This window comes from Ovis aries, chromosome 1 (assembly GCF_016772045.2).
Source record: "Ovis aries strain OAR_USU_Benz2616 breed Rambouillet chromosome 1, ARS-UI_Ramb_v3.0, whole genome shotgun sequence".
In the NCBI taxonomy this organism is placed as follows: Eukaryota; Metazoa; Chordata; class Mammalia; order Artiodactyla; family Bovidae; genus Ovis; species Ovis aries.
The window spans coordinates 270,022,822-270,036,049 of record NC_056054.1 but is presented as its reverse complement, the minus strand read 5'-3'; the positions used below and the strand labels follow the sequence as shown (position 1 = coordinate 270,036,049).

Below are 13,228 nucleotides of genomic sequence, written 5' to 3'. Positions count from 1 at the left end.
TTCAGCAGGGTTGTGAGATAATGAGATTCTTATTTTAGAAAAATAACTGAAAGACACAGAGGCAGATCAGGGGAAAGAGAATACATAAAGGTTAGACAAGAACAGCAGCTTTCTTGTTTTCTTGACTTTCTCTGATACTTTCTTATTGTGACCCACAACAGCAAATAGATTTTAATCATGATCCCCAGCATTATGTACATACATGTATGCATCTATACACACACGGAGCTGAAAACACTGCCCTTACTTTCTGAGATGTTTTCCTATATTTTTATTCTATTATTAAGAACAATTTTAGTCACCATCATTAAACTGACTTCACAGCCCATTAGGAATTATAATCTTTAGTGTCAAATACTCTGTATTAGAAGAAGATAAAATCTCACTGCACTAGCCCAGGTGAGAGACAATGAGGATGACAGAGATAACTAAAGGGATGATAAAAAGAAATAAAGGACACTTGAGAAGACTAGGACGGATAACAAGACCGTTATCATGTGGCTATATGATGTAAAGTGGAAGGCGACAGAATCTCTACCCTGGATGAATAACTAAACAAAATTCTATTAACAAAACGGGAGACTATGGAAGATATACAGGAGAGAAATCAACCTAGGTAAGTATTTTAAAATAAATTCGAGTAAACAATAAAATATATATTAAGAACTCAATAATTTTGAACCTGCAATTATTTTGATGGGACAGAGAAGTTTATAGGTGTCTGACAAAGACTATACATCCAAGGAATAAAATACTAAATTGAAATAACAAATAACTACCTTTCAACACAACCACAGAGAAAGGAGTAACGTATTTCTAAGTCCTGTTGATTTACACATCTGCCAACAGGCTCTTCTAGCACAGGTTAGCACACCATCAAGTCAGGTGTGTTCTGCTCCCCAAACACCTTTCCCAACACGGGGAACTCCCACCTATTAACATACTACAATTTCAAAGTACATTCACCAGTTCATTGGCTGTAACTTGGAATGCACTTCCCCATAGAAAGTTATATTAGAAACATCAGTTAAACAGCCAACATTTCTCTTCCAAGAAGCTCTCAGTTCCATTTGTAAGCTGAACAAAATGAGGTCTACAGTGTTAAAGAGGGCACATTCCCAGACCATGAGTCTATTTGATTGAGGAAGAAATAAATCTCCACGGGGGTGCTGGAGCAGAACATGCGATGCTGGAGAGACAAAGAGGAAAGCAAAGGCTAGCCTCTGAGTCAGGTTTGAAAAGATTCATGTCCATCTTCACAGCCTCCCGCCTTCCTTCTGGTACTCAGTTCCACCCACTGGGGGCCCTTCCTTATGCTGCACCCTCGAGCTTCTCTGGACCCCTGACTTAATTACCCCCCAGTTGAGGGCCTGCCCAGCGCCCAGGCACACTTCCACAACGTCTCTCCTCTCCTTCCTTTTCAATCTCTCACCCGGAGCACGTCTGAAGGCAGCACAGTGCTAAAAAGACCTACTTCAACTCGTCTGGAAGTATTCACACTTCACTCCTTAGCTTAAGCGATTGTCTAATCTACACAAGAGTCAGCACGCATGTTTCATTTGGCAAGTCCAATACTTGTCTGTTTGCTTTTTAAAGTACAAATGTGTTATCTCTGTCTGGTGATAAAGGCTGTGGGGCTGCAATATCTGTCAGAATTTCAGGCCATGTGACAAAGAGAAATGAAACGCTGTATCTTGAGGCTCTGGGTGGCTAGGTACACCACCACCTGAGACACAGCCTTCTCCGTCAGCTATCTTACATAAGGGCTGCCTTTTGAAACTTCTTCTGAACCTACTAATTCTCTAAAAGTTTCATTCCAGTGTTTCAAAGTGTCATCTCTTCAATGTCAGCAGACAGGTAGTGCACATGCCTGTAAATGCCAGTCATTTATAAATAAACTCTGGACTACTGTTTCTAACAACTACTGTGCGAGTCAGGATGGAGAAATATTTACAAGAAACTAAAAAAAGAAGTTTAAACTTTAATATTTTCCAGTTTGAAATTCTACTAGTATCAATGACTGCTTACTGGTATCTCAATTTCACTTTTGCTTTAGGGATCCTTTCACGTCCCACTTCTGACCAGGTTCCCTATAATCTGACCTTCCTGCTTAGGCTTAGAATGTGGCCAGGTCACTGAGGACAAGGGTTCAGCCACAGAAACTCAGGGTCTCCTTCTTCAGAGAGGACAGGGTACCCTGGAGCCAAGCTACACAGATTCCCTGGGAAATAACAGCTTCGAGTCAAAACAGGCACTGACTTAGAACATTCCACCCTCGTCAGCTTTAGACACCAGGGTTTCGGATGTTCCTGGCAAGCAGATTCAATACCATGAAAGTACCTTTGACCAGCCCAGGTCCCTCATGAATTTCAAGTCCTGCCTCAGGAGTAGGTTTGACTTCAGTGGCCTTGAGATGTGCAAGCCAACTGTTTTTAGGAAGAAGAGGTTCAACAGTTCGGTGACATTTCCTGCAGCCTGGGGACAGATCAACTCACACTTCTCTTGCTGTAACCTTGCTGATTCTTCAATTTGCTGAGTCACTACTGTGATGGAGGTGACCACCATGCCTACCTGGCCTCACGAAGAGGGTGCTACATAAAAGTCCTGGAAGATCGGCACAGAGCCTGGCACTTACGGAGCATCCAATATAAATATCTGTCAAATGAAAGAATGAGTGCTACCTTCCACTACATACTAGCAGTAAATAAAGTAACAATCATCATAGAACGTACAGGCCTGATGACCTTTCCATGGGCTGATGGAATATGAAGACACAATTCAGTAAACTCAGTTCTGTAGGGGCCCAAGTACACACTGTTGGGTAACACTGGCAGAGCACCTAGTCTGCACACTGAGATCCATGGATGGCTAAGAAACAGTCCTCACTCGCAGGGGGAGGATAGTGGGGAAAATATGCATGAAAGATAATTACTATACCATACACAAAAAATTAACTCAAAGTGGATCACAGGCCTAAGTGGGGGAGCTAAAACTATAAAACTCTATAGATCATAGGAGTAAATACTGCTGATCTTGGGTTTGACAGTGGTTTCTCAGCTATGAACTCAAAAGCATAAGAAACAAAAGAAAAATTAGAGAAACTCGACTACACTGAAAATTTAGAACTTGTGTGTTGCAAATGATAACATCAATAAAGTGAAAAGACAACCCACAGAATGGGGCATAGGAGAAATAAATCTGCAAATATGGGAAGATGAGAGAAAATATTTCTAAATGATATATTTAATAAGAAATTTGTACTGAGAATACATATATACATAAGTGTGTTTGTGTATATATAATAAGACTCTTAATTCAATATAAAGAACAAAAAATCCAATTAATAAGTAGGCAAAGGATTAAAACAGACATGTCTCGCACTTTCCAAATATACAAAAACAGACATTAAACACATATAAGGTGCTCAACACCATTAGCCTTTGGGGAAACACAAACCATTCTACAATGAGAAACCACTTTACACCCATTAGAAGAGCTAAAATAAAAAAGATGGATTATAGAAAGTGTTAATGAGAACACAGAGAGATGGATCCCTCATACACTGCTGGTGGGAATATAAGATGGTGCGGCTGTTTTAGAATAGTCTGGTAGTTTCTCAAACTCTTAAATATGGAGTTAACAGATGACCTAGCATTTCCATTCCTAGGTATACATCCAAAAGAAATGAAAACATGTGTCCACACAAAAACTTGTACTCAGATATTTAAGTGTTGTTTGTAACAGTCAAAAAATGAAAAGAATTCAAATGTTCATTTACAGATGAATGGGTTAATAAAATGTGATACAGCATGTGATGGAATATTATTCAGCAGTAAAAAGGAATGAAGCACTGATCCATGTTATATGGACTGATGTACATGGATGGACCTTGAAAACGTTAAGCTAAGTGAAAGAAGGCACTCACAAAAGACCACGTATAGTTAAGTGTGATGCCATTTATATAAAACACCCAGAAGGGGCAAGTCCACAGAGTAAATCAGTGGTTCCCAAGGGCTGAGGGAGGGAGAACAGGGAGTTACTGGCAGTGGTTAGACTTCTTTTGGGGTGATAAAAACGTTCTAAACGTGGATTGCAGTGATGGCTACACAACTCTGTGCCTATACTGGAAACAATGACTACACACTTTAAAGGAGTGAATTCTATGGCATGTGAACTACATCTCAATAAAGATGTTAACAAAATGATAATTACTGTCTAATACAGTGAGGTGGTCATTATCACTACCACAGTAACAAAGGCCTCTACTCAAGGCTGAGGTTCTGTCAGTGACTGCTTGCTTCACAGTGACGCCCGAGTTGGACCCAAAGGATGAGGGATGAACCAGGCACGGGGATGGAGAAGGCCCTTGAGGCGGAAGGACCAGTGCTGGGAAGAGGTCCAGAAGTGAGAAAACCACACAACAAGCTCCACTACCCAGTGTACAGGACAATGCAGAGAACCGGCAGAGAAGAAGCTGGAGATGGAGTAACAACCAACCACAGGGGGGTTTCAAGCTCATGGTGACTGCTGAGTGTTCATGAGTTACAGTGCAAACCTACAGTGGCAGAGGGATGGCACACACAGCCCATCTTGCACCCTCCCCCCATCTACACCCTCCGTCGTGGGACCCTGGAGTTCCCTTCACTCAGGAGCGAGTCTTTTCCCACCCCTTGATCCTCAGCCGGCTATGGGACTTGCTTTGCCTGATCGGGTATTAGCAGGGCTGGTTCTTGCTTGCTCTTGGACTCACACTGGAAGATGAAAGACATACGGAACAGAAGGAGTTGCCCCTGTTGCCCCAGCTGAGGCCACCGTAGATCGGTCTATAGCCAGATGACCCCAACACGTGAGCAAGCACAGCCAGGAACAGTGGAGCCCTAGCTGATCCAAAGGTGAAGCCATCCAGCCAAGCTCAGTCAGGATCGGCTAACTCACAGACTCACACATGTGATATTTATTGTCATGTGTCACTGAGATTTTTACTCAGCATTACTGTGGCATCAGTTAACCGATACACTGCTCATGGAGTGCTGGGAAGTGTTTTTCAACTGGCTGTGGAATTGACGTTCTCTTAATGGATCTGGAGCCTGACACTCACCACCTATTCTCCTGCGCTTACTGCTGGTGCAACTTGGAGCGAGACACCTTAGTGAGTCCAGCTTCCATTTCCTCATCAGTAAAATGGAGACAATGCTACATACTGGAACACACTAGTGCACTAGAATTGCTTTCAGATTTAATAAAATAATACAGCTAAAACATTTACGACTGTGTACGGTACATAACAGGAGGTACATAACAGGAGCTCCATAAATGCTAGATTAGAAAAGAGCTGAACTTGGCAAGGACCACGACTGAATAGGACCAAACCTCTCTGCACATGTGGGGTGAGGAAGTTTGGGTAGGCAAGAACCCAAGATTCTGCTGAAACAGCACAAAGTTTCAGATTCTACTCCATAAATTCGTCTAGGCCAAAATTATTTTGACTGTTTTAAGAGTCAAAATGCTAACTAAATACCCATCTTAGCTATAAGCAAATCTCATCAAAGCACTTTAAGAACATAGGATCTTCAAAAAGGGGGAGTGACTGCCTAATGAGAATACAGCTTCTTTTTGGAGTGACGAAAGCAACTCTGGCGTTAGATCGTGGTGGTGATTATATGACATGGTGAAAATATTGAAATCAACTTAACTGCATACTTTATAATGGTTAAATGTGAACTTTACCTTGATAAAACAGAACAGAAGGCTTCCCTGGTGACCCAGTGGTTAAGAATCCCCTTGCAATGCAGGGGACATTGGTTTGATCCCTGGTCCAGGAAGACCTGACATACCTCAAGGCAACTAAGTCATTGTGCCACAAATAATGAGCCTGTGCTCTGGAGCCCAGGAACCACAAGTACCGGAGCCCTCGCTCTGCAAAAAGAGAAGCCACTACGATGAGAAGCCCGCGTACCACAACTAGAGAGTAGCCCCCGCTTGCTGCAACTAAAGAAAGTCCATGCAGCAATGAAGACCCAGTATAGTAAAAAAAAAAGATAAGGAATTTTTAAAAGAGAGAGAGAGAACATATGCTGAGCATATGTGCTGAGCAATACGGCACCCAGTTATGACCTGTCAGTTCCAAGTTCAGTTCAGTTCATTTCAGTCGCTCAGTCGTATCTGACTCTTTTAAACCCCATGGACTGCAGCACACTAGGGCTCCCTGTCCACCACCAGCTCCCGGAGTTTACTCAAACTCATGTCCATTGAGTTGATGATGCCATCCCACCATTTCATCCTCTGTCTTTTCCTTCACCTCCTGCCCTCAATCTTTCCCAGCATCAGGGTCTTTTCCAATGAGTTAGTTCTTCTCGTTGGGCGGCCAAAGTACTGGAGTTTCAGCTTCAGCCTCAGTCCTTTCAATGGATATTCAGGACTGATCTCCTTTAGGATGGACTGGTTGGATCTCCTTGCAGTCCAAGGGACTCTCAAGAGTCTTCTCCAAAACCACAGTTCAAAAGCATCAATTATTCAGCGCTCAGCTTTCTTCATAGTCCAACTCTCACATCCATACATGACTACTGGAAAATCTATAGCTTTGACCAGGTGGACCTTTGTTGGCAAAGTAATGTCTCTGCTTTTTAATATGCTGTTTAGGTTGATCGTAACTTTTCTTCCAAGAAGCAAGCGTCTTTTAATTTCATGGCTACAATTACCATCTGCAGTGATTTTTGGAGCCCCCAAAATAAACTTTGTCACTGTTTCCACGGTTTCCCATCTATTTCCCATGAAGTGATGGGACCAGATGCCATGATCTTAGTTTTCTGAATGCTGAGTTTTAAGCCAACTTTTTTACTCTTCTCTTTCACTTTCATCAAGAGGCTCTTTATTTAGTTCTTCTTCACTTTCTGACAAAAGGGTGGTGTCATCTGCATATCTGAGGTTACTGATATTTTTCCGGGAAATCTTGATTCCAGCTTGTGTTTCTTCCAGCCCAGTGTTTCTGATGATGTACTCTGCATATAAGTTAAATAAGCAGGGTGACAATATACAGCCTTGATGTACTCCTTTTCCTATTTGGAACCAGTCTGTTGTTCCATGTCCAGTTCTAACTGTTGCTTCACTATGAACAAGGGTACTTTAAGAACAACAGGAGATTCTGGCTTTAGAATTGCTATTTTCCTCTGGCAGGGAACAGAGAATTAGCTAGTCTAATTATTAAAGGCCATTTCTAGCTCATGAAAATCAAACTCCATCAGCTACACCCAATAGCTAGCCCAGATCTTTACTGATACTTTGTAAATGCTCGACATTCTTCAAATGCTTTGTAAATAAGTTATTTTTCTCAACAAGGCACTACAACATTCTGGGTGGGGCAATTCTTTCCCCTACTATACTTATCTTGAGCCACTCCCCCATCCCTTTTCAACCACCCACTGTGAGTCCTCACAAAACTATGAAGTATAGCTTGTATTATTAATAAGGAAATTGAGGGTCAAAGAAACTGAGTTAATTATTTTAGGTGCCAAAGCCACTCAGTGGGGGGGCTGGGGTCACCAGTCAGGCAGTCTGATTGTACTGCCCGAGTTCTTAAGCATGGTTTGCTACAGCTTGCCTCTCTCTTCTCTATAAAGCAAATCACTGCAAATGGTGACTGCAACCATGAAGTTAAAAGACACTTACTCCTTGGAAGGAAAGTTATGACCAACCTAGATAGTATATTCAAAAGCAGAGACATTACTTTGCCGACTAAGGTCCGTCTAGTCAAGGCTATGGTTTTTCCAGTAGTCATGTATGGATGTGAGAGTTGGACTGTGAAGAAGGCTGAGCGCTGAAGAACTGATGCGTTTGATGGTGTTGGAGAATTGATGGTGTTGGAGAAGACACTTGAGGGTCCCTTGGACTGCAAGGAGATCCAACCAGTCCATTCTGAAGGAGATCAACCCTGGGATTTCTTTGGAAGGAATGATGCTGAAGCTGAAACTCCAGTACTTTGGCCACCTCATGAGAAGAGTTGACTCATTGGAAAAGACTCTGATGCTGGGAGGGATTGGGGGCAGGAGGAGAAGGGGATGACCGAGGATGAGATGGCTGGATGGCATCACGGACTCGATGGATGTGAGTCTGAGTGAACTCCGGGAGATGGTGATGGACAGGGAGGTCTGGCGTGCTGCAATTCATGGGGTTGCAAAGAGTCAGACACGACTCAGTGACTGAACTGAACTGAATGGAATTACAGCTAAACGTGGAATCAAGAAAATTTAAGTAAAAATACTAACTCATAACCTTAGTGATCGAGAGGGTCAAAGGCCAAGAGAAAAATCAACAAAAGCAAAAATTTACATTTATAAAAGATTTTTCTATGAGTGAATTATGAGCATAATCGTAATTAATAAAGAAAATCACAGCTAAATCTCACTTGCTCTTTTCTATAAACAACTTAAGGAACTCAGGTGAACAATTTATCCTGAAAGGAAACAGGTAAACATTTTGCATGGAAAATCTAATAGCCTAACAGGTCTGCAACTTGAGGGACTAAACAATGGCTCTTTTTAAAAAATGGACTAACTACTCTTAAGCACAACCCCATGGAACCAGGCCCAGAGTCTCAGCAAAGTTAAGAATAGGTCAAGAGCCCAAGCCCACTGGTTAAAGCTGCTGCTCTCTCACAGCCCTACTCCCTGGGTGCTCATTTACTGTACATTTCTTGGTCCCGTGTACAAAGAAGTCTTGATGAACTGCACAAACACAGGACCCAGTCAAACCAGGAGCTTATAAAGCTGGACAAGCCTCTACCAGAAAGAAAGGAACCTCACTCATCAGAAAGTGAAATGTGAAAGTGGAAGTCGCTCAGTTGTGTCCATCTCTTTGCAATCCCATGGACTATAGAGTCCATGGAATTCTCCAGGCCAGAATACTGGAGTGGGTAGCCTTTCCCTTCTCTAGGGGATCTTCCCAACCCAGGGAATGAACCCAGGTCTCCCTGACCTGGCAGGCGGATTCTTTCCCAGCTGAGCCACAAGGAAGTCCAAGAATACTGGAGTGGGTAGCCTATCCCTTCTCCAGCAGATGTTCCCGACCCAGGGTCTTCTGCATTGCAGGCAGATTCTTTACCAACTGAGCTATCAGGGAAGCCCTCACTCATCAGATGACCACCTCAAATCAAGTGGTTGTGTCTGCATCTGTCTGCATCACTTAATTGGGTGGACACAGGCATTCTCATACAGTTTTACTAAAACTGAACTTTCCTGACACAATATGAAGTTTACAACAATGTTTTGTTTTGTTAAGTCCCCCAAGTAGCTTATCCAAATTAGCGTTGTATGAGTCTCTGTGAAAGGTTTTATTTTTGTTCATTTCCCCCTCTTTCTAATCAGAAAGATTTCATTCAACTGGGCAACTGAGCAGAAAGGCTGGTTCCTTCTAATTTTTCAAATCTCCCCAGTCTCATCCCAAGTGAAAACATGTCCTAAGGAGTGTTATAACGGTCAGCTCTACAAAACAACCCTTTTCTTCTGGGTATACTTAAATCTCAACAAGTAAGTTTATTGATTAAGGTCCCACAGCTAATTTTCTTCTATTTAATATGTGACCTCAGCTAATGACTCAGACTTCTGGAACAAATTCTTCCTTTATTAAATGGACTAACAGGCCCTTTTCACCTCTGTACAAAGACTTCAGTTTTTACAACCTAATTAAACAAAAGGCAGAAGACCTGAATAGACATTTTGCCAAAGAAAACATTAAGATGGCCAACAGGCACATAAAAAGATGCTCAATATTACTCTTCATGAGAGAAATGCAAATCAAAACCACAATGAGGACTTCCCTGGTGGTACAGTGGGAAAGAATACACCTGCTAATGCAGGGGGTGTGGGTTCAGTCTCTGGTCCAGGACGGTTCCATGTGCCGCAGAGCAACTAAGCTGGTGCGCCACAACACCTGCGCCCTAGAGCCTGAGCAACCACAGTGAGAAGCCTGAGCACCTCAATGCAGAGTAGCCCCTGCTCTCCACAACCAGAGAAAGCCCATGGGCAGCAATGAAGACCTAGTGCAACCAAAAACAAATAAAACAAATTTGAAAATTAAAAAGAGAGTAATAATGTAACCCCATAAAATGGGAGCAATTATTACCCAAACTACGGAACTAAAGCAGAGATGTTACACACGCATCACACACACCAGTCTGCCCAAGAACAGAACTAGTGTAGAATTAAGCCTGGATCTGAACCCAGCCTGTCTGTCTCCAGGTCTCACACGTGGAACCTCTAGTGCTACACCGCTACTCTCACTATGAAGAAGAATTTAACTTGGAACTTACCTGGAAATAGTTTTAGCTAATCAAGGAAACCAAGTTATAGATAAGTGAAAATTCAGATTCACAGCACTTTTCTTACATGACAACTTGTAGAGGTTGTAAAACACTGCAAATAAAAACACTGTCACTCTAATGTCATAAAAACTGAAACAGGCAACAGTGAGAAAGAATCCTTTGTTTAGCCAACAATGCAGTAGCTCAGCTAACAGAGGCTACACAAGCACAATTCTCTGAATGATGCCACATGCTACTGAAAAGAGGTTTCAGACAGGATTACCTTATTTTCTTCAACGTTCCTTTTCAACTTTTCTTCCAAGTCCTTGGTTTCTTCTGAGCCCCTGACATTGCTGTGTTCATAATTTTCACATGCTTCCTTAAGCTGCTCTTGTAAAACCTGGTACTCCTTTTCAATCTGTGAAATACCTCCCTACAAATGTAATACAAAATTACCTGTTAAAAGTAGTTTTAAAAGCCTATTTCTGATCTTGTTCTGAAATGTCTCTTCAGGTAAACAAAAGAGGATATAAGGCAGATGAAAATTTACAAGGAAAATGTCATAATTCAAGAATTTAAAACCCCTTACATTGTTTAGAAAAGTCAGCTCTTTTTTTAGAAAAGTTGTGTTATTGGAATTCATAAGGAAACTTTCCAATATGCACCATAATTAGCTCTGAATATTTGTTTTAGAAGGGTTCAGTATTAGTCTGATATGACTGTCATCCTCCACAATTAACATCAAGAACTATTTACTGGCTTTAAGAACCGCAAATATTATGCATGCATTAGATATGAATAGGACATATTAGTTTTGGCCTTACTTTTATAGCGTTTCAAATAGACGGTTGCTGATTATTTTTAAAAGATGACTTAAAATATTATCAAGAAATTATTTTCAGTTATGTAACTGTCTCCTGGACAGCTTTAAAATAAAGCAAACAGAAGTCATACTGTACTGTGAAATGCTGGCCAGCAATAAGCAGCATTTATGTATTTGTAAGCCTTTTATCCTGCTGAGATGGGCAGCAGTCACACACTTGTTGTGAACAGAGCTCCTGTCAGACTCTGGCAGCTCCTCTCAGCTACAGGCAACTGCTCTGCCCAGCTACGAGGGCTCCGGCAGCCAGGTTTGGGAATCTAAGCCAGATGCACACACCTGGCCCACCTTTCCCATCCCCTGCATCTCTTACAGCACGTTAGCATCTCCCAAGTGTACAAAGGCAGGGAACTGAGGTTCTGAAATTTTGTTCATTGTCAGAGAACTGCGAACTATGGCCAAGCTGACCACACACCCCAGTCTGCTGTTTATGTCGTCCAGACTGAAAGTTCGGCACTATGAATACAGTTCATGTTTACGGTGGATTCATGTCAATGTATGGCAAAACCAATACAGTACTGTAAAGTAAAATAAAGTAAAAATAAAAATTTTTAAAAATCAAGTTAAAAGTCTAAATTATTTTAAAGTAAAAAAAAAAAGTAAATAAATAATCAACTAGATGATGAACCCATGAGCAAGCTTTTATGGTTTCAGATCTTAGTTATTTCTATTTTAATTCTCAATTCAGCTTGGTATTATGAATTAATTCATATGCCCTAAACTGCTGACAGAGACATTGTTTGTTATGTAGCAACAGATAACATGCATTCTATTCATGTCTGTTTTGAGACTGTGTTAAATTAAAATCTTTAGAAAGCCAATCCCTATAATACTAGGTCTTCCTATTCAAGTACACTGAACATTTCTCATTTACTTAAGTATTCTGTGTGTCTCTCAGTAGCATTTCAAAGTTTTCTTTAACAAGATAATATATTTTTTGATACTACTAAAAATGAAATCTTTTCCTTTACTATGTTTTGGAATGGGTTGTTTACATACAGAAAGGTATTTTATCCATTTGTATTTCTAAATTCTCTTACATTTTGGTATTGGTTTCTGATCAATCATTTTGGATTTTACAGGGACACAGTCTTAGCCTCTATAAATAATATTTTACACTTCCACCTTTAAAATTTTATTTCTCTTCTCTACTTTTATCAACCAGTATCTCCAGGATAATAATAAATATTAATGATGATATACATTTAAGCAGGATGATGGGGTTTGGCTTAAAAGGGAAAGATACAAGCATGCTGAGAAGTATTTAGCTGTTCTCATTTGATTATGAGTTTTAAGTCAAGAAAAAAATTTGAATTTTATCCAATACCTTTTCAGCAACTATGGAGTTGATCAAATGACTTTTCCCTTTAAGATCTATTACATAGTACTTATATTAATCAATTTTCTAACTGAATCATCCTTAAAGTGTTTAAGATTTTTATAATAATTTCTGTATTATTCATGTGAATAAGCTTTTATTTATAAATACAAGTTCATTATACCAGTTAAACCAATAAAGCTGTTAGGATAGAAAAAAACTTTTCCTCTCCCTCTCTTTCCCAAATTTGAACAATAAAAATAAATAACTTTTTTGTTATGTTCTAAAGCTTATTCTACTTCCCTGGTGGCTCAGCAGTAAAGAATCTGCCTGCCAATGCGGGAGATGCAGGTTCAATCCCTGAGTGGAGAAGATTCCCTGGAGGAGGAAATGGCAACCGACCTCCAGTGTGCTTGCCTGAAATTCCATGGACTGAGAAGCCATGGGGTCAGAGTCAGACATGACTTGGTGACTAAACAACAAGGCTTATTCTATGATGTTTTATATGAATAACTCGCTTCAAAACAGTTCTAAGTTCATAATTCCTATTTAGTTAAAGTAATGAAAATTAAAACTTTAAACAGTTTAATATAGTTCTGACTCACCTGTTGTGCCTCAAAAGGACCATATGGCTCAGTATTGACTTCCTGATGTGTTATATTCCAAGACACCTTTGGGGCAAGACAAGAACATTCAATCTGTCTCAAACGCTCTAGTAAAATAAATCCATCATTTG

At 40.7% G+C, this 13,228-nt stretch overlaps 1 protein-coding gene across 10 annotated transcripts in view; it reads right to left on the bottom strand.

Moving 5' to 3' along the window:
- Positions 1 to 13,228, bottom strand: part of TTC3 (tetratricopeptide repeat domain 3) — a 125,438-nt gene that overhangs the window by 20,827 nt on the left and 91,383 nt on the right. For all 10 annotated transcript variants that reach the window (XM_027961621.3, XM_042238430.2, XM_027961634.3 and 7 more), the window contains 2 exons: positions 13,098 to 13,163; positions 10,578 to 10,727 (listed from right to left, as the gene is read on the bottom strand). In XM_027961621.3, the coding sequence (XP_027817422.2) occupies positions 10,578 to 10,727; positions 13,098 to 13,163 (216 nt within the window). The remainder of the gene's footprint in view (positions 1 to 10,577; positions 10,728 to 13,097; positions 13,164 to 13,228) is intronic.